This window comes from Cuculus canorus, chromosome 1 (genome assembly GCF_017976375.1).
Source record: "Cuculus canorus isolate bCucCan1 chromosome 1, bCucCan1.pri, whole genome shotgun sequence".
NCBI lineage: Eukaryota > Metazoa > Chordata > Aves > Cuculiformes > Cuculidae > Cuculus > Cuculus canorus.
Genome location: NC_071401.1, coordinates 171,357,817 through 171,383,093, shown reverse-complemented (window position 1 = coordinate 171,383,093; position 25,277 = coordinate 171,357,817). Strand labels below are relative to the sequence as shown.

General features: G+C 44.2%; 1 protein-coding gene across 4 annotated transcripts in view; it reads right to left on the bottom strand.

The window, feature by feature from the left end:
* The window catches only part of RASSF3 (Ras association domain family member 3), a 97,418-nt gene that overhangs the window by 47,567 nt on the left and 24,574 nt on the right, over positions 1-25,277 (bottom strand). The window contains exon 1 of one of the 4 annotated variants that reach the window (XM_009563403.2): positions 5,584-5,953. The exons of the other annotated variants lie outside the window; for them this stretch is intronic. Within the exon in view, the coding sequence (XP_009561698.2) occupies positions 5,584-5,925 (342 nt within the window). The 5' untranslated portion in view covers positions 5,926-5,953. Of the gene's footprint in view, positions 1-5,583; positions 5,954-25,277 lie in introns of those variants that run through there. 4 annotated transcript variants of the gene reach the window in all.

Below are 25,277 nucleotides of genomic sequence, written 5' to 3'. Positions count from 1 at the left end.
AAAGATAAGAGTTAATCACCTAGTCCAAATACTACCTGCCACTCTTGCTGCACCCACAACACTTAAATTTCTGAATGTAACAGCACTCAATATTTTAGCGACTTGAACTCTTCCTAATACACTAATCTGTCTCTCCTAAACTTGTTTCTTAACTATATGAAATAGTAACTACTAGCATACAAAAATTTAAGTCTCCAAGATTTAAGCTGATTATTCTGAGAACTAACTGCCAGGATAAACGAGCATACAGCAACCAGCATGTTCTCTCTGCACGGAGCATAAATGCTGTCTCACCTCCAGAGGCCATCAGACAATAGAAGAGGACTTGGAGTTCACCCCAAAATAGCCACCACACTCCTCCAAGCTACTGATGCACACACACCACATCAAGTGCTCCAAGAGGAGAGTGAAGCAGAAATACAAAATAAGGACTGCTAGTTTACTGTGACAGTGATGTGGGCTTAAAATAGACACAACCTCTATCCCGCTCATTCCTTCAACTCTTAACTGTCAAGTATTTTAGTAACAAGGTTCATCCCATAATATTCACTGACTGCCAAATGGATTAAATTAAAAAAAAAAAAAAAAAGAAACTTTACTGGATATTTTTAGTCTTTTTTTTTTTTAAAAAAAAAAAAAGTTTCACAACTACACGTCAAACACAAACCTAAACTTTTTGGCTCCAAAGCAAGCCTATAATTAGAAACCTCATTTGTTCTGGTAGTCAGGAAAGCCATTTTCCCCAGGGAATGCTACAGAAAGGAAACCCAGGAAGAGTTGTCATGGCCAAACAACGCGAAACTTTTAATAATGGACACCAGTGAGACAAAGCCACCCTAACTAGACTCTAGCAGTTACAAATCACATTTTACCCCTAGAAACTGTTTTCTTCCCAAACAAAAAACTTTTTTTGTCTCATTTCTTTTCAATGAACACCTTCACCCACTGTGCAAATTCATGTGGAACAGACCTAAAAAAGGGCTTCTGCACCCAGAGGTTTGTCTACATTTTTGTACTTGCACCAGCTCACCCATTCAAAAAACACATTGCTACACCCTTCCCTGCCAACCTCCTCTTCCAACAGTGAAACAAGACAACTAGTTACTTTGCCAGTACTAGTTAGCAACGAGACTTTCACCCTCTGCCGCATGCCTCTCCCCTTCATATCTCTTCTGCCCTTTTATACCCATTTTCCATTTCCAGGTTTTTTTATGAATTTCCTTTCCCACCCCCATTACCACACCTGCAAATTTCACTGACGCACAGAAAAGACGGCCACCAAAACAATGTCACGGCAGGGGGCACCGGTTGCGGGTGCATGGGAAGGAACTAAGACAGCGGATCTGGAAACTGTGAAGACCAAGACCAGGAAGAGAGAGGGAGAAATCAGACTTCAGACAGGGAAGGACCAGCGCTGACAGGGAGGAAACGAGCACATTCTCAGGTACAGGAAGAAAGTGCACCTTTCGGGAAACTGCCAACAGAAGCAATTGCATTTTTCTTGCAAGCACTTCTACACAGCCCTGTACAACATGGTGAAAAACAGACCATAAACACACGGTTGCTTTTTTTTTTTTTTTTTTAAACAGCAGCATTGAAATGTCAAACCTCCCATCCTCCAAGCTATTTTGCATTAGATGTCAAACAGAGCTCTCTCATATTTTGCATGCAAACTATTCACAATTCAGATGGCGAATAGGAGCTGCAGGATGTGCCCTCTTCTACCAGCTGGGATCCATATCTTCATAGCACGGACAGTTTCCCAAAGCACAGCAGTGTCCTCTTTCACAGATCCCTCGTGCGCAAGGGCAGAGACAGAGAGAGATCTTGCATGTAGCCTCTTCTCATCTTTCTAATGCTTACAGTTACAGTGCAAAGGGACACTGAAATGCAGAGCAGGCAGAACCAAGCACAAGGATGTCACCAGGTATTTGCAGTGATCCTCACATAAGACATGAGCTTAGCACGGCTGGGAACTAACCCAGATGCCAACCACAGTGCTTGAAAAGCCACTGGCCATCAAGCCACCAGAGAAACGAGAAGTATTGCGAGACTTCACATTAACCCTGTTCAAAGCAGGGGAAAACAAGGAACTTGAGCTCCCTTTCCCTGCACAGAAAACATAGGCAGAAAGACGTGTATCCCTCCAACACATGGTAGGGCTTGCAAGAGCAGGAATGGCTGTTATCACTTGCCCTGAAAGTACAGGGGGAGGCAGAGCGAAAAGAGAAGAGAAAGGGGTCAGCTTTCAAAAGTTTGCAAAACATTTTGGGTTTTTTTCTCTACAAGGAACAGATAATTTCCACAGGTTTGATCACCAGCACAGGTCTGATCTTGCAAAATCCTATGCACATGGATAACTTTAACTCACATGAGAGGTCACACTGGCAGGACAGAAATATTTACAGTTCCTCCTTTTTTCTTTTCTTAAATTAGTCACTGCAAATATGAAGCAGGGACACAACGAGCTTAATCTAGACCCTGATACTTAAATTTTACAACGGATAGAAAAGATAAGAAAACTTTAAAAAAGCTAAACTTTCATGAGCAACAACACAGCATAAGGCAACCTGCATTTTACATATGTTGCCTTCAGATTAAAGTCTGTCTCACTTAAGAAATCACTTTGGGGCCACTGTTCAGTCCCAAAACACCATGCTGCCTGACATACGCTGCAATGGCTTTAATGCTTCACTTTTTTTTTTTAGAAATGGCATCGACAAAGGAAGAAACAAATCTTTAACCACTCTACAGAAGATGAGGCATCTTAGGCAAAACCCCCAGGTACTATCACAAGATTGGTATCAATCCACTAATCCTATCTTAACTGCAGAAACGAAGGTACGTAAGCAACCTGATCCCTGCCCCATTAAATAGAAGATAAAAATTTACCTTGCTATTTAAATTCCTTTTTTACTTCTTTTCCTTGGAAACCCGTACAAAATAAGCCAAAATGCTGCTACTGAATTTTCCCACAGGCACAGCTGCAGGCCAAATGCTCCAACCATTTCTTCCCCATGAGAAGGGGGCAGAGGGAGCCAAAACAGAGGGATAAAAGTAATTAGTCTTCTACAAGAAAAGAAACCCAAGCTGCAGAACTTAATATCTGTACAGTTGAGAAGGACACAGAAACAATAACTAAGAGCTCTCCTTTTTTCTCTTCACTCAGGGGGGCATAGTATGCATTTTTTCACTAAACCTCAAATACAAACTAGAAGTAACATCCTCATCCGTACAAAGAGGCTTATTATGACTGTTATTGCTGGAAGGGGAAACTCACTCTTACTCGCCACATGACTGTTGAAATCTACATTCAGCATTGTTTGGGGATTATTTTTTTTCTTCCCTCTATAACTCAGCAGCTCAGAGCAACTGGTAAGAACTTTATGACTAGAAACATTATCTGAGTGTTTCTGATGCTGCAGAGTCAGCAATAGAGATGAATCTGTTCCAGCCAACTAAATACAGACTTAAACATGTACCCCACAGCATCTCACTGCAGTTCTTTTGGGAAAAATTACTAGAGCACAATATCATATTTTAGGGGTTTTTTTTCCATCCTTCCTTCCCTGGAAACATTAACATCATATACAGTGATTTACACATTTGCAGGATTTATTACTTATACAACTAGTATTTGGTTACACGACACATACAACAGCACTATAAAGACACACGTGGTTTTAGGATCTGAAGACCTGGGCCTTCTCACATCTCATAATAGAGTAGCTCTACACAGCCTGACAGCAGCTAGGTATCTGTTCCCAAAGCACCTCAGACCATGGTTCTCCTCTGCGCAGGCCAGGTGGCAGCCAGCACTGGCCAAGTAGGTTATAGCAGATAAAAGTCTGAAGACATTTGGCAGGACTTGACCAGCTTCCAGAGTCCCTTGGTTTAGTGGGAGGCTGAAACTCAGAATGGATGAGGAAAAAAACGACCCTGAGGACAGGTGCAGTGAGAAACACCCCAGGGAAGCAGCTATAACCTGATAAAAACCTGGTCCCAGGCTATTTGCACAAGGCGCCCGAGCTCAGGTGTAGGGAGAGGGCGCGCCCGGGCTCCCTGCCAAACTTCGCAAAGGAAGCCAAAGCTCAAGAAAGCCCTGCACTTCCTCAAATGGGAGCAGGAGTTTCCTGAGGGGCAGTAAGAAGGCCCAAGTTGTAAGCACATCACAAATGAGGCATAACAGATGGAGAACTTTCGGAGAAACAGAAACCAAGGCTGGCTTTCTGCAGCAGAAGATAGCCTAGAAGAATAAATGTGGGCAGTGAGCGACTGGTCTTGACAACCCTCGTGAGTGGACCAGAAGGCACCAAAGTTATCCAGGCTTTGACAACCAAGTTTATAAGTAGGTCTTCATAGCAGTAGTAGTACTGAAACCAAAAAAAAACGAAGAAACAGGCGCTGATCAGAGAGAAGGCACAGGCGCGGCTGGGAGCAGGGGAAGAAGAGCTAGCATAAACAAAACAGGCTGCTAGCTTATAGTTTTCCAAAGATACAAACCACTTCTAGAGAAAGATCCACGCTTTGGGAAGAGAAAAATGAGAGGGGCTGGACTGCTGAGCTTAGAATCGTGACGTTTAGCTATAGAAACATGACGTTTAGCCCACACAGTTTAACGACTGCTCTGGACCAGACAGGGACTGTTCCATTTTGTGTCCCTGACGCGAGTTTTGCTCCCAGGAGAGAGGGGTTGGTTCTTTCATAGCAAGGCTTCCTCAGCACACCAACACCTCTCGCTTTGCCTGCAGATTCTCCACTGAAATTATAACAAAAGGGGTCCGTTTGGGCTTTTTGCTTTGTTTTTAATCAGTTCGCCACTTCAGAGCCCAGATTTCCTGAGCCTGAATGCTTAAACCGAGGCATCCCAACACTTCTGAGAGCCCTTCCCTGCCCTCGGAGCAGCTGGAGAGGCTAAAATTCACTCCCAGAGGGGCTCAGAGGAGAGCGGAGAGGCAGCCCCAGCCGACAGCAGGGCTGACAGGAACGGTTGGACTCGATGATCTGAGAAGTCTTTTCCAACCTTAGCGATTCTATATGGTTCTTACGATAGCGCGTTACTCACGGCACAAACGTGAACCCCCGCCGCACCCCCAGCGGGGCTCGGAGCCGGCCCCTCCACAGACCCCCGGGCAAGGAAAGGGGTGGGAATTCCTGCCCTGCCACCTCCCCCCGCTCGGTCCCGGCGGCTCCGGCCCCGTGGGGGAAGGGGCGGACACGTGGAGGCTGAGACCGGCGGGAGGGAAGGGCGAGGCGGCTGCTGCCCCGCATCCCGCGCCCATCGCCCAGTCCAACTCGGTCTGCCCAGGGATGCTCCCTCCTCGGATGGGACCTTGGGCAGCCCGGTCCTGTGTCCCTGCCCATCGCAGGGGGGCTGGAACCGGGGGGGGCTTCGAGGTCCCTTCCAAACCAAACTATTCCACCCCTGCCTGGGACAACCCCCAAATTTACACCGCGTGTGCATCGTCCAAACGCTTTTGGGATGTGGTTCAGCTCGGTGCCACGACCGCTTCCCAGGGGAGCCCGTCCCAGCGCTCCGCCACCCCCTGGATGCAGAACCTTCCCCCAACTCCCGCAACTCACTTGCGGGGCGGCCCGGGTCTTCCCCGGCGGCCTCCTGAAGAAGGAGGTGCGGGCGGTGAAGAAGAACTCCTCGGACTCCTCCTCCTCCAGGCTGCTGTACCCGCTGCTCATGCTGCTGCTCCAGCTCATCGGCACCGGCTGCCGCTGCCACCGGAGCCGGGCGACGCCGTCCCGCCCGCCGCATGGACCCCGCCGCTCCCGGGGAGGAGGAGGAGCGGGAGGAGGAGGAGGAGGAGGAGCTGCTCGGCCGGCCCCGCTCCCTTCCTGCCGCACAAGCTCCCGCGGCAGCGCCGCTTTCGGCTGTGCGCGGGTCGCGCAGTGCTGGCGCCTCTCCACCCTCATCCTGAACAAATTCTTCCGTATGTCCAGTCTAAATCTGCCCATCTCCAGTTTATGCCCATTGCCCCTCGTCCTATCCCCACAAGCCCTTGTAAACAGTCCCTCCCCAGCTTTCTTGTAGCCCCTTCAGGTACCGGAAGGTCACTATAAGGTCTCCTCGGAGCCTTCTCTTCTCCAGGCTGAACAACCCCAACTCTCTCAGCCTCTCCTCGTATGGGAGGTGCTCCAGCTCTCTGATCATCTTTGTAGCCCTCCTCTGGACCCATTCCAACAGTTCCATATCCTTCTTATGTTGGAGATTCCAGAATTGGACACAATACTCCAGAGAGAAGGAGGCGCGAGATCCAAGGACAGGGTACTGCAGCACAGCCACTCCAGTAATTGAACAGGCAGGTGATGGGGGGACTCACCAAGGAAACAAGTTCCCCCTAATAATGACCCCATTTCACTCTCCTGTAAGAACAAAGTGATGAAAAAAACCCCAACCAGTGGCAAAATAACTGCAAGCCTCTCCTGGATTGTTCTTCTGGTAATCGTCAAACTTAAGCTTTGCGACTGGTAGCAGCCCCAGCTGTGCTGAGCAATAACTTTTGGATGCCCGCAGCTGCTGTGGGTGGCTCGCCCTGGCTTCTCCTCCCATGATATCAGGCCCACGGACCATTAAGTCAATGGAATTCGTCGCCCCGGGATGCAGCAGAGAGGAAGGCTTGTGAAGACTCAGCAGAGATTAGATATGTGTACAGATAGCAAGAGTATCCAGACCTGGGAAACATGTTTAATAGCAGAAAAGTTCTGATAAGATGCAAGGGCGTGCATCAAAGTCATTATTAATGGGGGAAATTACAGACAATGCCTGAAGGCCAAATGACTCCGTAATTACCTGCTTCGGAGTTTCTCATGTCTTCCCTTAATTTATCTAGGGCTGGTCACTGTCACAGACAGGATACTGGGTTTAAGGTACAGCTTCCTAAGGCTGTGCGGCTGCCCACAAAAAGCAGACTTGCCCTTCCTGCACGCCTTCAGCCCGGCGTTCCTGCTGTCCCCCTGTGCCACAGCGATGGTCCCACAGGGGGAAGTGAGTCACATCAGCTGCTCCTGCTGGAGCAGACTGCTGTCGATGGGGCTGTGGGGATCAGGAAGGAGGGCAAGCAACACCTTTCAGCAGCAGCACAGCCTTACATTAGTTTAAACAGATTTGCAGCTGCGTGCTTACCAAACCACAATCTAAGCCAATACGTCAGTTCTCATGGTCTCAGTATTTGGACAAAGATGTATCTGGGATGCCATCAGCTGGCATCTTTCCCTTGTCCCCATCCCCGTCTCACTGATCCTTCACTAACTCCTCACCTGCTGTATGCAGCCATTCCTATCCTCCTGTCCAGGTTGGGACTGGGTCTGTTTCTGCTAGTTAGTAGCTCTTCCCGCACCGGTGTGCCACACATATTGATAAAAGTCATCCCGACACCACCAAAACAACTCACAGAGAACTAAAATCAGTTCACCAGTTCAGGGGATGTTAAATCCTTACTTTCCCATCAACTCTGGTTCTCCTGGATTGTCATATAGAATTTGGCATCTGGCAGGTTAAAAGGCTGCATAGCTTTTAAAAACAAATAATTAACAGAGTAGATGCAAATGTGTCAGATCTTAAGCCTACTTGTTGGCACTGTAAAGCCCCATGGTATTTAAGATAGCTTTAAGTCGAATGCCAAGGTACTTGAACACGACTAAAATGTATTAAAATGCTTGCTTTAGGCAAATGACCTCTGTGCTTCCTGGCTCGCCAATATCAGCCCCATTCCAAAAGGAAGTCCCACCAGAGATCTGCTGGGCTTGCCTCTGAACCTGCCTGAAACCCAATAACCTCAGTTTACAAAGCTTTTGGATATAACACCCCGACCGTGATCATGATTAAGGTGAAGGTTTATGAGTGACTCAGGTGCACTACAAAATGAGGTTTGTGTTTTCAAACTGCCAAAGTGGTTTTGTTTGTTATCTGCTGGCATACTTGACAGTCTCCCCAGCAACAAAAGGCACTGTGTGCATAGCCTGTTTGCTTGGCCACAGCCTCAAACTTGATAGAACGTGGGTGGACCATCGAACTGGCAAAGAGGGTCATTGAGACAATAAACTGCTGCCCGGGAGCCCGAGTCCATCTGTGCAACATCAGCTGCAAGTCCTGGGCTTCAGTTTACACACTCTCTGGCATTGATATTCATGATATTCACCTTGTCTGTGAAGCATCGTTGTTATATTGATAACACCAAAAGATTTACAATAATGTTTTCTACTGCTGCGACAAAAAAAAAAATAGGAGAAAATATGTCTAAGTTCTTGTGATGTATCTTCCAATACGAGTTCACTCCTCAACTACAACTCTGGTTTTGAGCCTACTAATTTTGACAGTGATTTTTTTTCCCCCTTGTATTTTAATTTTTAATTTGACAGTGAGTTTTTACCTTTTTTTTCAGACACGTCACTGAACTAAACAATTAACACAGAGGTGCAAAAAGATATGATGCCCTTCGATTTTTATTTGTTTGGTGCTTGCAAATAACTTATCCAAATACTATCAAGTATTTTGCAAGTCTGATACTTCGAGATGAATCAGTACTCCTGCAGATTTCAGTGCTCCAGGCTACTCTCTGCTCATATTTTTACAGTCCCTGTGCCCAGAAGTACTTTCCCACCTTCTCAAATTGACTTCTTCATCTTACCTAGGTAAGATTCATCCAAGGCTCTTTGTTAGGGGCCACAATGAAAACTGCACTACCAGCCTTGTGTTATTTTTGGTTCACTCTGGCAGGCCTCTTAAACAGACAACCAAAAGAAAAAAAAATACTGCATAATGAAAACAAAAGACAGTCACATTTTAAGATAAAGTTAGTAATAAGCTTTCTGAAAGTGTATTTGTTCTTAAGGAGAATTATTGAAGCATTAGGTAAAAATAATGAAGTTAAAAGCCAAGAAATGTGGCACAGGAGAGAGACAAGCATATAGACAAGCACTACGAGGCTCTCAATCAGTCCTTCCAAGAAATAATTCAATCCAGTGAGAAATTAAGCTGGCAATCAGTTATCGTAGGATCACATAGGCAACTGGCAAGAAGATGGAAATGCTTTCTTTTTCAATGAACAATTAAGTTCAAGTAGCAAGTAGTGCTACAAATGCACCTGTGAAGAAAAGAAGAAACTTTTTTTTTTAATTAAAGCTTAAAGATGCAGTTAGAATTTCAGAATATTTTTCCACTATAGCCCATTCAAGCCAGTTAAAATTAGTGACTCAAGTAACACAACAAAAAATAGTAACAGAAACTCTGTGTTCCAAAGCAAGAGTCTCATGAATAAAATATTAATAAAGAGCAATCACAGGCAAAGACTGCCTGTCTGGAGGAAACAATTTTTTAAATCACCTTTACATTCAAGGATAAAATTCAGCTTTAAATCATTTTCTGGTTTCGGAGAATCAGTTCAGAGAAATGAAACATCAGGAATAACTTCCAGAAAAGTGGAAATTAAAGCTGAACTTTCTAAATGGCAAAACAGGTGCGAATCATTTTATTAACCTGGCAAGGATTAGGGCTTTCAACTACCATCACTGAAATAACCCTTAGAAGCAGATATTGGATTTCATAAAGGTGGACTGTTTCACAAGGTGCTGCAGTATCATTTATTTACTTGTATGAAAAGATCACTTTATCTAGTCGATCACAGTGACGGGGAAAGTGTGGTTGCATGGGATTACAAGGAATAGTTCAGTAAATCCATCCCCTGCTCTGAGGAAGAACCAAGGCCATTAGACCATCCCTAACAGAGTTTTAGGTAACCCGTCATTCTTCAAACAGGGTGGCAGTGTGGCATCTCCCCCATGGGTTATCCTTCCCAGTTTTTAAGCTGCCTATCGAAAGTTTCCCTTAACATCTCATTTAAACCCTTAGCCTTGCTCATTTGCTTTTTAGCAAAAGAGAGTGAGAACAGCCCATCACTGGTTTTTATGGCAACATTTAGGGTATTTGAGGACTCTCCTTGTTCCCCTCATTCTTCTCCTTCCCAGACTAAACAAAGGGACAACTGATAAAATATCCTGTAGAGTTTATGCAAACCCCATCAGCAACTGCATGATGTTTACATGTGTCTACAACATCCCCTCAGCCCTCTGACATAGAAACTGGGAGGACTCATTAAAATGGGAAAGCTACTAAACATTGACTTGGCCAGAAATGCTGCTTTGTGCCCCGAGACCAAGATGGTGAGGTCTACACAAAAGCCTTGGTCTTTTCTCCAGATTTTTGCCAGACAACATCAAAAAGCAGCATCTTAAAGGAGCAGGAACGCCAAAAGCAAGATAGGGCATGGGCTTGGAGAGTCCTGAAGCATTTAAGACTACATTTCTATTGAAATAAAAACAGTAATACGGACCTCTCAAGAGAAAAGTCTACAGATTCCTCCTTTCCTACCTCCCCTTGACTTCAGTCTCCCCCAGGTGAAACCCTGCAAGAGTGCCTTCATACTCTGGCAAGCAGGATCTGTGGCAGCCCCGCAGCTGCGGGCAGCAGCCTCTGCCAGGTTCAGAGCAGTGAAAGGCCACAGGATGCGGGCTGTCATGGAGAAAGGATCAGTCCAGGGACTAAACTACCGTGCCTCCCTCTAAACCTTCATTAGTATCCCCTAGTTTCACTACTGTTTTACAGGAAGAGTTTTACTAAAGACCCTAGCAGTATCTATACGTATAATGGCGATGAATTTGCAAGATGCCCCCAGCCCCTGTCTACTTCAGGAATCCTTTTGGTCACTTCTGGAGTCCTATGGTTTGCTCTCTCCCTTTTATTTTCTGCCTTCACGACTCTTTGCGAGCACTAGCCCTGATCCTGTAAAGGCTTGACCATAGACATAGCTTTATCCATGATTAGTCCCTATGGGATATATTAAATCTTACAACATGCGTAGGACTGAAATCCAAAAGGGTTCATACCCAATAACATGTTGGATTTGGCTTGTTTGTAACGTATTTGCAGAGAAATATAATTATTCCATGATGTTCATTATGCAAATTATGACTGTATAGCAAAGACTACCCAAAAAACAAGTTACAGAGGAAAAATGACAGTTTGTAACAGACTGTCCTTTTAAAACCAGAACAAATAATTCAGAAATCATGTGAGTTTATTTTTTTCTACATTCTAGATGAAAACAGTGGTAATTTCAAATGATCAAAGCAAAGCAATAAAGTTGACATAAACCCAACATAGAACATCCACTCAAACCTGTAGTTTCCTTACACCAGTAAACTTTCTGTTTACTCATTTCTCCCATTTGTCTTCAATTAATAGCTCAGGTCTGTTTAGTACCACTGGCAGCAATGACAATTACCCTTTGATTCATACTCAGTGGCTTGTTAATTCAAACAAGGTCATTCCAGCCACAGAGGCACATGAGTGCAGACTGAAAACAAACAGGAGCCAGCTAAGCAGCCTCTCTTCATCTCTGGGTGAAGAAATACCAGGGGGATATGTACTTGCTATGACAGATGCAAGTTTAAAACAGCAGTCAGGAATCCTCTTCTAGGTCCTAAAACTCTTAATTCTGCCCAACTCCTAAGCCCCCTTGGTGCAACTCTTTCATCCCAAATCCTCAAAATAAAAGTGATACCTGGAAACTAAAAATAACTCAGGGAATCACACATTTAGAGTCACACGCCAAATCCATGGCTTCATCTACCATATTTGGATTGGTCAGAAGATAATAGAACCCAAAGTAAGCTCACCTCCTCTATCCCATCTGGGGATTGTGCTCAGAGTAGTCAGACCTATGTTATTTTGAAGGGAGATAAAAGGGGAGTGGAATGAGGAGATTGCATTTGTCTCCTCTTTTATGTTGCATCTACCTGCATGTGCAGTCTTACCAACATCGTTAGAGCTACTCATAATATTTCACATGCACATAGTTTGGAGGATTGGGGACTTTGTCTTGGTTCTCATCTAAAGCCACAGAGATAAAACTGTACCCTTCCTGACACCATCCCCTGGTCAAGTCTGACAGTTTCCCAGAATATTCAAGCAATACCCTTCTTGATCTCAAAAAGATCTGAGTGTTGTCGATCCAGCTTAGCAAGATGACTCAAGATCAGCCAGTGTAAGACCACAAGTATATCTCTCACCAAGGGAGTATTTCTGCAGTTTGAAGACACTGCCATGGAGTACAGCCTCATCATGGAAGTGCGAGCATCAACCTTCTCACATCCTGCCCTGGCCCAGAACCCACCTGAACCAACTGACAGCCATCGATTGCCTTTGAAAAGATTTGGGCAAAGCTCATAAAGTAATCCTCTATTGTACTTTTTCGTCTCCTGTTGACTATAACTGCATTATTAAACACGTGCTTTCTTGTCAGAGAGATGAAAAAGTAGATTTGACAATACAAATTATGAACAAATATATCATATGTCTGCAATATGTTTAATCAGAGGGTTTCAAATAGCTGTGCAAATATACCAAAGTGGGTTTTGCCCAGCACTCTAAAGTCTAGATTTCATGGCACAAACATCTCAGTGGATGTGCCAGTAGTAATAAGAGTTCGAAACTGAGACCCACATTACATCTGGCAATCCATTCCCTGCAGCAGTGGCCTTCTTAGCTTACGCTGTAGCTGGCCCTAACAATGTCAGATCATAAGTCTATAAGCACCCTGATGTAGCCCAGAAACCCTGACTCAATAAAAAAGTGAAGAATTCATCCTTACTCATACAGTCCCATTGATGTGAACTGTCAAATACAAGTATAAGCTAAGGCTGGCGTAAGGGAAGCTCAGAGGCCTGGGAGTGCTGTCATCTAATTCTCTGTAAGAACCCATGCCTTGCCAGGGTAAGCAGTAGAGCTATTATATGAGAAAATATAATCTTAAGGAAATATTCTATAATAAAGAGTATAGAAAACAGACCTTCTGCTACTTTTAACTCTGTTCCTAATTGCTAACAGTGTATAAAAATACTTGGGGCAGTAAAATTAACTAGGACCTCCTGTTTTAAGTATAGAAACCACAACTGTGGAAGCTCAGCATGCTTTGTGGATACCGCGAAAATGCGAGCCCTAATGCACTGTAGCTGCAATCTGATTCCCAGCATCTGTCCTCAAACTGGTGAATTGGTGGGGGAAGGGACCTTTTGGTCAGGGAATCACGTCCACATTGTCATTTCCTAGACAAAGAACAAGGAATCGTCCTGTCGTACTGTGCAAGAGATGACATTTTGCTCTGTTTAAAAAGTCTGATTGTGATAGATAGTAGAAACTCCCTAGAAGTAGAAGCTGTCCCTGCAAATTCAGGACTTTCTAGTAAATCATCTTGGCAACAGTCCATGAAGACAAGCATCCCAGAAAGAAGGCACTGTTTGACAGTACAACAAATCTGACAACTTGTTGCTGAAATGCTTGTCTTATCCATTCAGTCCACCCTTTGCTGGCAAAATCTGAAAAAATCAGCCTCAAAGTGCAGTGCTCTGTGCCTTCTGAGCCAGCCCTGCCAGCTGAAATGCTGGGGCTTGCAGCAGTCGCTCCTCTTGCGTGCTCATGCCTGACCACTTGCTCCCCAGCTCACAAGCCCAGCAGGCGACAGAGGAGCTGCCAGATGTAATTAATTTCCCCTCCCCTGTACTTCTGCAGCATAGCGCAAGATTAACATTTTTCATATTTTCAGCAGGATATGACCACCTTTGAAAATCTTGCCCTGAATCAGCCTTTCTTTTAGCTAACTCTCACTAACTCCTTTCACATTTGGTCCCATTCACTGGCCTAAGGCTTCCCAATTCCCACCTTTTCTTTCATCCTCTTCCTCCTCCACTACGAAAGCACCAAAGCAGGGGGGAAAAAAAGTAGGGCAGTTTAAAGAAGAGGCAGGAGTGCAAGGACCAGAAAAAAGAAGAAGTGAGAAATAGGCAAATCAGACAAAGTAAAAAACAAACAAAAAAGGTAATATTTTAAAATAAGAATTGGATTTTTCTAACCAGTAATCCCCAAAATCCCCAAACAAATGACCAGACAGTTTTCTGTGTGGAAAAATGTGTCTAGGAAAAAACATGCCTAGGCAAAAAACGTGTCAAGGAAAGTTGAGAGGCATGTTTCTAACCTCGAAGGAAGATTTAGAGAAAAAAATATACTGAAAAATTAAAAAAGATAATTATGGGCAAAGTGCACTACATGAAAGGGCAGCTAAAGAAAGCACGTGTCAGGGCTGAAAAGATACTGGGGAACTGGAAAAGGTGAAAAAAAAATATATGGTGTTTCTTTTTCTCTTTCAAAACTGTGGAATGATGTGCACAGCACCTTGAATCCTCCATTTAGCAGATTTAAAGTTGGCCTCCTGGTTTCACATGCAGAGGCAAAAGGAAGGGAGGGAGTGGACATCGTACATCAATGAGGAGTCCAGGAGACCTGCAGACCACATGGGGCTGTAGCCTTGTCAGAGGTCTCCTGCTTCTGTGCGGCTCTTGCTGTCCTCTGCCTGCATCTTATCCCTCAGATGTAGTGACAGCAGTTTGGGTAAAAAAGGAGATAAGCAAAGGGAAAATAAGCAACATTTGCACTTAGATGCAGCAGGAGAACCATCTCACCCTAAGGGAAGGATGCTATTTATACCTCTGCCTGCTGCCACGTCTGGTCCTGGTGTGGGTGAAGAGGTCAGAGCCTGTGCCCTAGGCTGATGCACAGCAAGTTGACACGATTTATTCTCATCTGTTTCATTAACAAAAAACCCACTGGTGTTATAAAAAACAAAACACTAACAGGACATATTCAGGTCTTAATGACCAGTACTTGTAAGCTGGGAAATACCACCTTCATGACTTACTGCCTTGAGCTTAACACATCACCCCCCTCCAACCCTGCGATGCGGGGCATGACCAAGACCCTCATTACTTCTCTAGCCTCCAGCACAGGTCAGACACAGGCCAGCATTCAGGTCACAAAGGAAAATATCTGGCATTTGATACACTTTTGTCTATTCATTAGATAGTCTTTTATACACAATAAGCACAATATGACCTACAGTTTATAAGACTTGGATCTTCATTGCCAAATAATTCAGCTTCCCGGCTCAGTTCCAGAGTCTGGTGCTGTGATAGGCTTATTTGACACGTTAGTTCACCTGTGGTCCCTCTTTTACAGCAAATCGGTGCATTTCCTTCAAAACAAACCACAGAGGTGCTTCCAGGGGGTATTCAATGTCAGAAATCGCACCATCTTAGCTGTGTGGACCCCTTAGCCTTCCTCTGCTCTTCACCGTCCTCTTATGCTATCCCAGCCAGCATCACCCCCTCAGTCTCTCCTCACATTTTCCAGGCAGCTTGAACCCATGAAACATGCATGTCCTTTCTTGAGTCCATGGGTACAGGGACTCTGGGAGGAGGCAGCTCTAAGAAACATGGACCTGAGCCACTCTGCACTACCTGCCCTGAGGCCAGGGGTCACTCCCTGGGACAGAGGCCTTTGGCTGCAGAAAGAAATAGTCATGGCTGGCTCAGAAGATGTGCTGCACCTACTCATTATTTTTCAGTCTTAACCTGAAAAGCAAAACATTTAATTAATATAATCTTACAGTCGTTGCTTATGTTTACATCATTTAAAATATTAAGGTTGCTTTCTAACATCAGAAAACCCCACTTCTCTTAGGAAATAAAAATATTTTCTTATTTCACTAAGCTTGGATGATTGCTCTTCCTGAAATTTGAAAAAGGATGATCAAAAATTTTGATGCTGTTGTCGTTTGGATGGAGAGAAGTTGTGGAAGAGCATGGAAAAAGAGGTTTTACACTACAGAGCTTTTAATCTGAAATTTTGCCAATTGCGGCACATAGCAAATTGCACAGAGATCCTACAGAAGCAAAGTCTCTGGTATTTTCCCACTGCAGTGATGTCCAAACTCCGATCCCATGGTTGTAGATTGATTTTTTAAGGCTTTAAAGAGTTGTAAACTCTGAGCTTCTGGAAACTAAACTAGTTATAAAGTAAGCAATATTTTATAAAATCTCTTGTTATTGTTGTCCAATCTTTTGACAACAACAACTATGACTCCAGCACTTGGTATCGAGCATACGCTATATTTTCTACTCAAAAGCCAACTGCCACTTCAAATGAAAATGGGTTTGTATGTGCTGCGCCATAAAATTACACAGACACAGAGGTCCACACTAACTAGTTGTTTACCTCTGTGTTCTACCACAGCACATAAGTTATAATCGGAGGAAGGAAACTCCTAGGAGATCTGAAGGCTTTAATTGTTTCAGCGTGCAGATGGTTTGCATTACAGCAAATCGACACAGCTCAAGGTCAATCCATAGTTCAGCAATAGCTGCTTTGGCAAGTGAATTTAGCTTGTTTACGCCTCTTCTGGGGAAGGTTTAAGGGCTTTGTTACTTATTTTATAGATATTGCTAGGCTTAAGAAACACCGCAACAGGTGAAACTGGAGGACTGTAGGTTGCCACAGCCACTTCCTTCGTGTCTGGCACTATGCAATTTTTAGAGCAGCTAAATATAGCTGTTTTCCTACATTTGAACAGTCCGTTTCAACATGTTCTCTTTTCTGTCACTGACATAAAAATACTCTCTTGCAGACTCCTGAAGACATCTGGGGTGACTCTGATTTTGTTTGCTATGTTGACATTTCCCATGCAACTGCTGCACCTAGAGACTGAAGTATGACACATGTAGTTAAGTCTCGCCCTTAGCTATCAGTCTGAGATGCCCTTCTCCCAGAGGTTCCTGGTCCCTTTCCACAGGCAGCTCAGCTGTTTGTGAAGCAGCTGCTGAACTGCCTCAATTTAGGGCTTAAATGGTTACGATAAACTGTAACCAATTTTGATTATTTCTTTTTAATAGCACCAGGCTGAAATCTGCCACAGTCCAGCAGCTGCTTCATTGGCTGAGACATCCCTCAGGGCGAAATGGAGCTCCCCAAGAGGAAAACAGGCTGGGCACCAGGGCAGGGGGCTTTACTGTAACAATACCATGGTAAGATGTCACTGGCCAGAAGTTGGAAACCTCCATGTAGGGGAGGAACAGAAAGTTCTCTGGGTCTAAATGCGCCAGGTTGCATGAGCCCCAAGTACTTTCCGCTGCCATACACCAACTGGATCCCAGATCCGTCTGGGTAACTTCCACTACAAAAGCAATCCCAGCAACACTGACCGTTAAAAAAAATGAATTCAGCAAAACCGGTACATTATTTCTGTTTTAAAAGGCATGGTCTTTGTTCCTCACCCTTTGAGTTCTGCAGATCAGTGCTTATTTCCACCAGCTGTACACTGTCTCCATCATTTACCCTTTACCTCTTGCTCCGCAGTGGCAGTGCCAAACCTCCACATAATCATGGGGCAACATTGTGTTTTCCCACCTGCACTCAGTGTCTGCTTGTGGCAGACCTGGAGAGAAACCACAGCAATGCACTGCCAAAGAGAGATTATTTTCATGCTCAACAGACATGTCCATATGTCCATTTGTGCAGGTAATTTAAAACTGCAGGTGCTCCTTCTCTCCCCTGACATGCGACCAAATTAGCAGAGTCACAGGATAATTGAAAGACGGGTGTTACTTCAAGGACAGTAATTGGTGAACTTGCAGACCTCAAACTATGTCAGAACTGTCACTGAATGTAACATCACAGGTCACTAAAGAGCTCCCACTCTTTGCTGTATGCATTAAGGCACCTACATTGATTTTACTTGAATCTGAAAGTGTTTTTTAAAACTTATCTGTTTCAAAGACCTGTTTTTAAATTACTGTATGAAAACTCTGCAAAACTTTTTAAAAGAGGCTTGTGGCAGGGCTGTGAGGATTTGAAGCAGAGAGGCACACCAGTGCTGTGAGCCATACCTAAGCATTTCACATCCACATCCTGGAAGCAGGGATCTGCCACAACCTCACAACACTGTACTCAGCGGTCCTTGATGTGGCCTTAACATCTGCTTTGGCATCTGTTCTTTCAGGAGGAACTGCCTGTATGTGTTTTGCTGCTTTCAAATGCCTGCCTGCTGCTGCTCAGGCTGACTGGCAATGCTCACCCCTGCTCTGAGGTCGAGTAGATACCCTTACAAGGAAATGCAATGATCTGCCCCACTCCTCCGTGGGACTCGGTCAGGCACATCCACCACTGTAAATCTCCAAATGTAGCTTTACTGGGTCTGTTTAACATAACTCTGGGAGGCAAAAAGAAGCCTGAGCTTTAGGACAAATTATTCACATAGATAATAAGCTGAGGTGCATCTAAAGGACAGCATGTAGTTTGTCTAGCTCCTAACTTGGACAAGAGACTGCAGGCATCTGGACCAGAAGGCATGCAATTGCCAAAATGAAGCAGGCAGCTGGAAGCAGTGCAAACTGCCTCCATCAGCCCTGCCAAGAGATTGTGCAGGTCAGCTATTGAAATGATTTGCACATCAGCATATTTCATATTTCAAATGCAGCCTTTTCCAAGAGACCGCAGCAAAAGCATTTGTAAAGAAGGAAAGAAAGCCGTTTCCTACAGAATCCTTCCTTACTTGAACACCAGAAATGTGGAAGGTTTTCCTAAAACTGGCACGGAGGGCACATCTGTGACATGGAGATAATTACTGGAAGTAACCAGTGAAACTGCCAAATCCATCTATAGCAGAACTGCCAGAAATTTTTTTCCTTCTTAATTGCAGCCAAAACCCACAGGTGACGCAAAGGAAACAAAAGTGTGGAGAAGAGTGTGAAATGACCAGGCAAGACTGCTCTTACACATGGTGCTTTAGCACAGTCTAGAGGACTTGTCTATGAAATGCTGCCAACCACTGGACCATGGCCAACTCATGTTAAAATTCAGATATCCTGGAATGGGTGGGATGGAGGCACACACAGAGGCCCCATGTCTGCTGACCTCTTTTTCTGGCTTGGGATGTGGTGTAGTTCCTGTCCCTAGCTCTGGGACCTGCCGTGCTGACTCCCCAGCAGGCAATCTCAGTCCAAAGAAGGCTCAAAACTGTGAGTTGAGGGCACTTGAAAGAAAAAAGAAGATGGTCAATAGATGTTTACAAACTGTTAGGGAAACAGGATCAGTTGCAGCAAAACTCTGCTCTGACTAACTGCTGGACCCTTTGTCTCCTTTTTCACTGTGTAACCTAATGCAAAGATTGTCATACCCAAGAGTGGGCTTGCCCTGGGAGGTCCAGACTGCGTGATGGGAGACAGATGGAGACAAGAAAAGATCCAGATGGCTCATGCCAGCCCTCCTTGTCCCTTTTCTGTTTCTGTCTCCCCCTTTCTTTATCAGCAAAGGTCTCTTCTCTCTCCTGCCCCTCTATGGAGCACATCCGTGTGAGATGAGTGACTCCTGCACAGGGCAGAAGAAGCTGGCAGCATGGAGGTGAAGCCCAGCGGCTCAGGAGGTACATGTTGATGTGGGAAGCAGCTGTGGGAGCAGCACAGCACAACTTGGGAGGTTCCTACTGGGAGACAGAGTGCAGGATCTCAGAAAGATGGTTCAGCAAAAGGAAGGGACCCTTGATATATCCCCAAAGAGTAATGTTAAGGACACTTCTCAGACAGACAGAAGCTGCCTTATTACAACTGGAAATATGGATTCTATGTATTTCCAAAGCACTTATTTCTTGTATTCATTCACTCCAATAAGTTGTTCCAGTCTCTGTTATTCGCGGGGGGAAGAGTCTAAAGAACTCAGTAAAATCATAGCTCACAAATGCAGCTATCAGAGACTTTACTCCTTCCACTCTCTAATACCAAGTTACCTATGAATTTACTCTATCTGTAATCCCCAATTTTAAGAATACACCCTTGCCCTCCATCCTCAGATTACAGCTTTTGTAACAAATTCAGGAATATTCATAGAAGTTGCAGGTAAAGCTTAAAGAAGAGACAATCAGGTTCTCAGAATGTAACTCTGCGCCACACAGTGCATTGGTTTGTCTATAATACTCTGCAACAAAAACCTCATCCTCGGTGTGATGAAGATCAGTGCGTATGAGCAGCAGATAAGTGCAGAACATTATTCACAGTGTCACCATTTCCAAAAACTTGTCCATTTCTAACCCCTCAGACAGAGACACATTTGAGGTAAAATGAAATAGCAGGTTTGCATACCATGGGCACCTCCCTCCTGCTGAAGAAGGAAGAAAAGAAAGCTGGAGGCAAGAGACTAAAAATTAAATCAGCACATCTGAAAACCAAGGCCAAATTGACTTGCTGAAGGCCATATCTAATCAGTCATTAATAGAGCAAGGACTGCAAATCTGGCTTCCTCAGTCCCAGTTTCACGCTCTAATTCCTACCTCCAACAAATTGCTTTATAATAATCATAAGACCTTACTGATTAGTTACACATGCAAATAAGGAAATCTCTCTCCAAGGTTATTGTAAAGGAAAATATTAATCAAGATGGCAAAAGGAAGGTCGAATGAAAAGGACAGTGCAAATGGAAAACTCACAATAGAGCATGGCCTGAGCAATGTTCCTCTAAACAGAAGTTTAGGGGTATTGAGAAAGGTAAAAGTAGTGGTCAGCCTTGCTAAACACAGATGTTCCTTCCCCAGAGAATAATGTTGGAGAATTGTCTGATAAGATTGTCGTGATAGAAAAGCTTAGTGAAATCAAGACAACATCATTTTATCAAGAAGTCAGCTGGGTGAAGTCAGCTGAAGGCAGGATGCACGGTGCTGACCTCATCCTCCTGCCCCATGGTAACTATCACCACAGCTTTGTTCTCAGTCAGGATTGTAAAGCAAAATAATCAATGATGGTATTTATCTTGCTGTAAACGCTCTATGAGAGAAGACAAAGAGGACTGGCCACGGCAACATACACACTTGCAAATACTGGCAGAGAAAGAGATGGAGAAGTATAGGGTATGATTTAGCAAATAATTATGTCCAGTTATCCAGGTGACTGCAGCACGTCAGTAAGCAAAATACCTGAAATGGGCAGTTCTGTTGGTCCACAGGAGTAGTTGTAATATATGTGCCTGAAGACCTCTTAGCATTCCATGATGTTTTCTTCTCAAAGCTAAAAGGAAGATGGTTTTTTCCCATTTTCTCTAAAGTTTATCTACAAAGGGCTGGCATGCAAAAACATACTGGGTTTATCTTCTCAACCCACTGTCTAGCATCCGAGCAGTATGACTCCACGATCACCTGGGTCAGGAGCCGATCCAAAACCCTTAAGAGAGGGCTCTTGATTAAGAACTGGGTGAAGAAAAGAGAAGCAGCTGGAGGATTCAGGATGCTGTATATATTTTATAGGAAAACAAGCACACTGCTCCACCTTGCAGCCTCCTCTCTCTATGACCAGGATCCTGACTTTGTAGGTGGTCCAAATCTGAATCAGGATGGGAAGTGAAGTGGAGGTGGCTGCATCTCCTAGTCTGTATGCTCACAGAGGAAACAGTCACGTGCTTCTTTGTGTCAGTCCAACTGAAACAAGCCTGCAGATTACAGGCGGAATGTTTGCTGAGCCAATATTCAGAAGATATGTTCAATAAAAAGAGGTTTCAATGAACAACTACTTCACTTGCTAAGTATGTCAAACTTCTCAAATGTATTTTCTTCCTTTTTATTTCCATGTAGCATGTAAATTTCTTTTCTTGGCAAGCCAAACCAGATGTAGATACAAAATAAACAAGAGTCATAAGAATCTAAAGGCCAGAGCGGACCAAGATGCAAAAATACTTTTGGGAAAAATTGTGGAATATGGAGAAGTGGGCCTGTGTGAATCTCATGAGGTTCAGCAAGGCCAAGTGCAAGGTCCTACACCTGGGTCGGGGCAATCCCCACTTTCAGTACATGATGGGGGATGATGTGATTGAGAGCAGCCCTGCAAAGAAGGACTTGGGGGTGCTGATTGATGAGAAGCTCAAGAGCCTTCAACGTGCGCTCACAGCCCAGAAGGCCAACAATATCCTGGGCTGCATAAAAAGAAGCATGGCCAGCAGGTCGAGGGAGCTGTTTCTGCCCCTCTATTCCTCTCTTGTGAGACCTCATCTGGAGTTTTGTGTCCAGTTCTGGAATCCTCAGCATAAGAATGATATGGAGCTGTTGGAATGGCTCTAGAGGAGGCCTACAAAGATGATCAGAGTGCTGGAGCACCTCCAATATGAGAACGTGTTGAGAGAGTCAGGGTTGTTCAGCCTGGAGAAGAGAAAGCTCTGAGGAGACCTCATATCCAGTACCTGAAGGGCCTACAAGAAACCTGGGAAGGGACTTTTTATAAAGGCTTGTAGTGATAGGACTAGGGCCAATGGGTAGAAACTGGAGAGGGGAAGATCTAGGCCAGATATAAGGAGGAAATTCTTCACAATGAGGGTGGTGAGGCACTGGCACAGTTTGCCCAGGGAAGCTGTGGCTGCCCCATCCCTGGAGGTGTTCAAGGCCAGGTTGGATGGGGCCATGGACAGCCTGATCTAGTGGGAGGTGTCCCCGCCCATGGCTGGGGGTTGGAACTGGATGATCTTTAGGGTCCCTTCCAACCCAAACTAATCTATGATTCCATGTTTCTATATCACAACCATATGTAAGGTGTATATCTTGAATGAAGTGATGAAGCGACTTACCTAATTTTTGAAAGGGTTGATATATCACTTGTGAAATAAACATTCACAGAAAAAAAAACCCAAACTGATCACCAGGATATTCTTCGTAGAACAAAGAAGATCTAAAAAGCTTGTAGGAGTCTACATTTTGTAGCTCTTTCTCTGTGTTTAGAAAAAACAGCACAACAGCCTTTTTGTATCTGGGCATCTTCTCTTGCTGGGCAGTAAAGGATGAGAAGGTCACAGGAATAAGCGATGCAAGGTCTTCACTGGGATCTATGCCACAGGAATGGAGACTTACAACGACTTAAATAAAAAGGGAGAGGAAAACGTGACAAGTGACTATTGCAAAGAGATCTCCCACAAGTGCCTTGAGAACCCAGTACGTTTTCATCCTGGAAAGCCAGCTACTTCTTTATTCTTTGGGTAGGAACAAGAGGACAACTCCCCAGAAGTATAACTAGTAGGATTTCATTGCCATAGCTTTTAAATGACATATAACTGGTGACAGTTCTCTTCTTCACAGTAAGTATATTGAAACATTAACACATACTTGATTGCTGAATTTTTATGCACACTATTTGCAGAGTAAATGGGGAATATATAATTTCTTATCCACAATTCCCATGGGGCAGACAGACATGAGACAACACATGAGAATGGAGCTTCACTGTAGAACAAGATCCCTGGGAGAAGACAAGCCATGCAGCACACACAGCGATGGGGAGAAATCAAGTTCATACAAACAGCCAGGCTCCTCTTCACCAAGAAGGTCTTTGGAGGGCAGCTTTTAGGCAGTGTCCCCAGTCAGAGGAAGCCATGAATCAGTAAGGAAAAACACTGCCTCCTGTTGTTTTATTCCTACTCTCTGGGAAACAAGGTTTTACACTCCTTTAAGATAAACAAGACTTCTTCAGAACAACACAGGCATCCATTTTCTACCTGTTTTCCTAACAGCTGTCTGTGTGGCTGCTGGTTGGCAAGCTACTTGGATCAAAGACTGGGAACAAATATTTTCCTATCTTCACCCAGCAATGTTATCATAAAAAATAATCAAAAACCACTCCCCACCTTCCTTCCCCACCAGGGAAGGTTTTGCATCATGCCCTTCCTGCACTGAGTCAAAAGGCAGCAGCAATCTCTTCTCTGTACATTTCCAACAGCTGCTAATGCCATAAGTCAACAAAAGAAGCCTGATACTGTGAAAAAAAAAAAAGAGACATAGTGTGACGCTCAGAGAATATTTTAGGCAATTTGGATAAGAAAATGGGATATGATCACAACAGTTTTTACCTTCTCTTCCAATCAACTCTTGCTGCCACCTTGTTATTTGTTTAGGGTAGGTCTACGTGGGGTGAATTAAGCAGTCTGCAGTCATGTCACCAGTCCAGCTACTCTTCTGAACAAATTCAAATGCAAAATAAAACTAGCCTTGTGAATAAGCATGCTAGAAACTGTGTGATATTAAATACTTCTTTAGACCCTTGTCCTCTTGGAAACCAGTCAGCCCTGCGAATTAATAGATTGAGACAGACCTGATGCAGCTGCTGGTAATTCCATTTAGGTCCAGGTGTTTTATGGATATAAAGTAAATAATCAGGCAGCCTGTGAAGAGGGGAATAAAAGCCACCGTCACCCTGTTTACCAGCCTATCTCTAACAGAAAGGTGAAGTTTAGTTGTCCAGCTGCCATCTATAGCACTTGGACTTTTGAGAAAAGGTAGTGTTGGGATTGCACTGGGACAGACTCACAGGGGCCATCGTTCACCCTCCACTTAACAGTTTACCAGACAGTGCTCATTTTCTTTGTATGTTTTGAGGGCTGAATCAGGCACTCAAAATGCTACCATAGTCAGCGATTTATCTCCCACCAACTGGGCAACTGCCATGGACGATCATAATCTACAAAATATAACAGCAATATACCCCTCTTCAAGCACACACATTTTGATGCAGGCAGCCAGCATCCATTTGCCTACACGCACCCCATCAAGACCAGTCATCCTAGTGATTGTTGTCCTGATCTGCATGTTGAAAATCTACCCTAAAGATAAGAAAGGAATTGTGCTCTGATCTCTTCACTGCAAACTATCACAAGTGCAACCTACAGGATCCTGGCTTGCTGCCACCTTCCCTCTCTTCTCTCTCCCAGGCAGAATCTGGCCACCCGTCACATCGGGTGGAGCTGTGTCACACTAAACAACCTACACAGCACTTAAAACTTAATGTTTTAGAGCATAAGTTCTCCTTGAACTTTTTCTCTAGCAAGATTAAGCAATGCTACTTGAATATCAGAGAACCACCTGGTACGCACGGGACGTGCAAGCCTATATTACTTATATTAAATCTGTAATGCAATCATCTGTGCTCTGCTGAGCCTGCTGAGGTACTGGGAAGATATTAATAACTTTGAATTAGGGAGAAAGCTGCCACAATAGAAAAATGCAGTTGTTATTTTACATCCGACACCCGGACAAGACTGACAGCAGGAACTGGAAAGGATTGCGGAAAAATGCATGAGGTAAGAATAGTCTGTATCAGAAATAAATGGTGGAAGAAGAACATAGATCTTATGACAGCTGACGAAATGGCAGGTTGAAGCCGTCCACATTTCTAGGGAAACACATATCATACAAACCTCTTGAATATTAAAAAATGTAACTGCAAAAATCAAAAGTGCATTTTAAGTGTTCCTATTGACAGTATTTTCCTGTAATTTGAAGTCTGGTCTGCCTTCTCTACATAACTATAAAACAGAGTTGTTTGACTGGAGTCGATCTAGTTGCTAAACAACTGATAATTAATCTTCT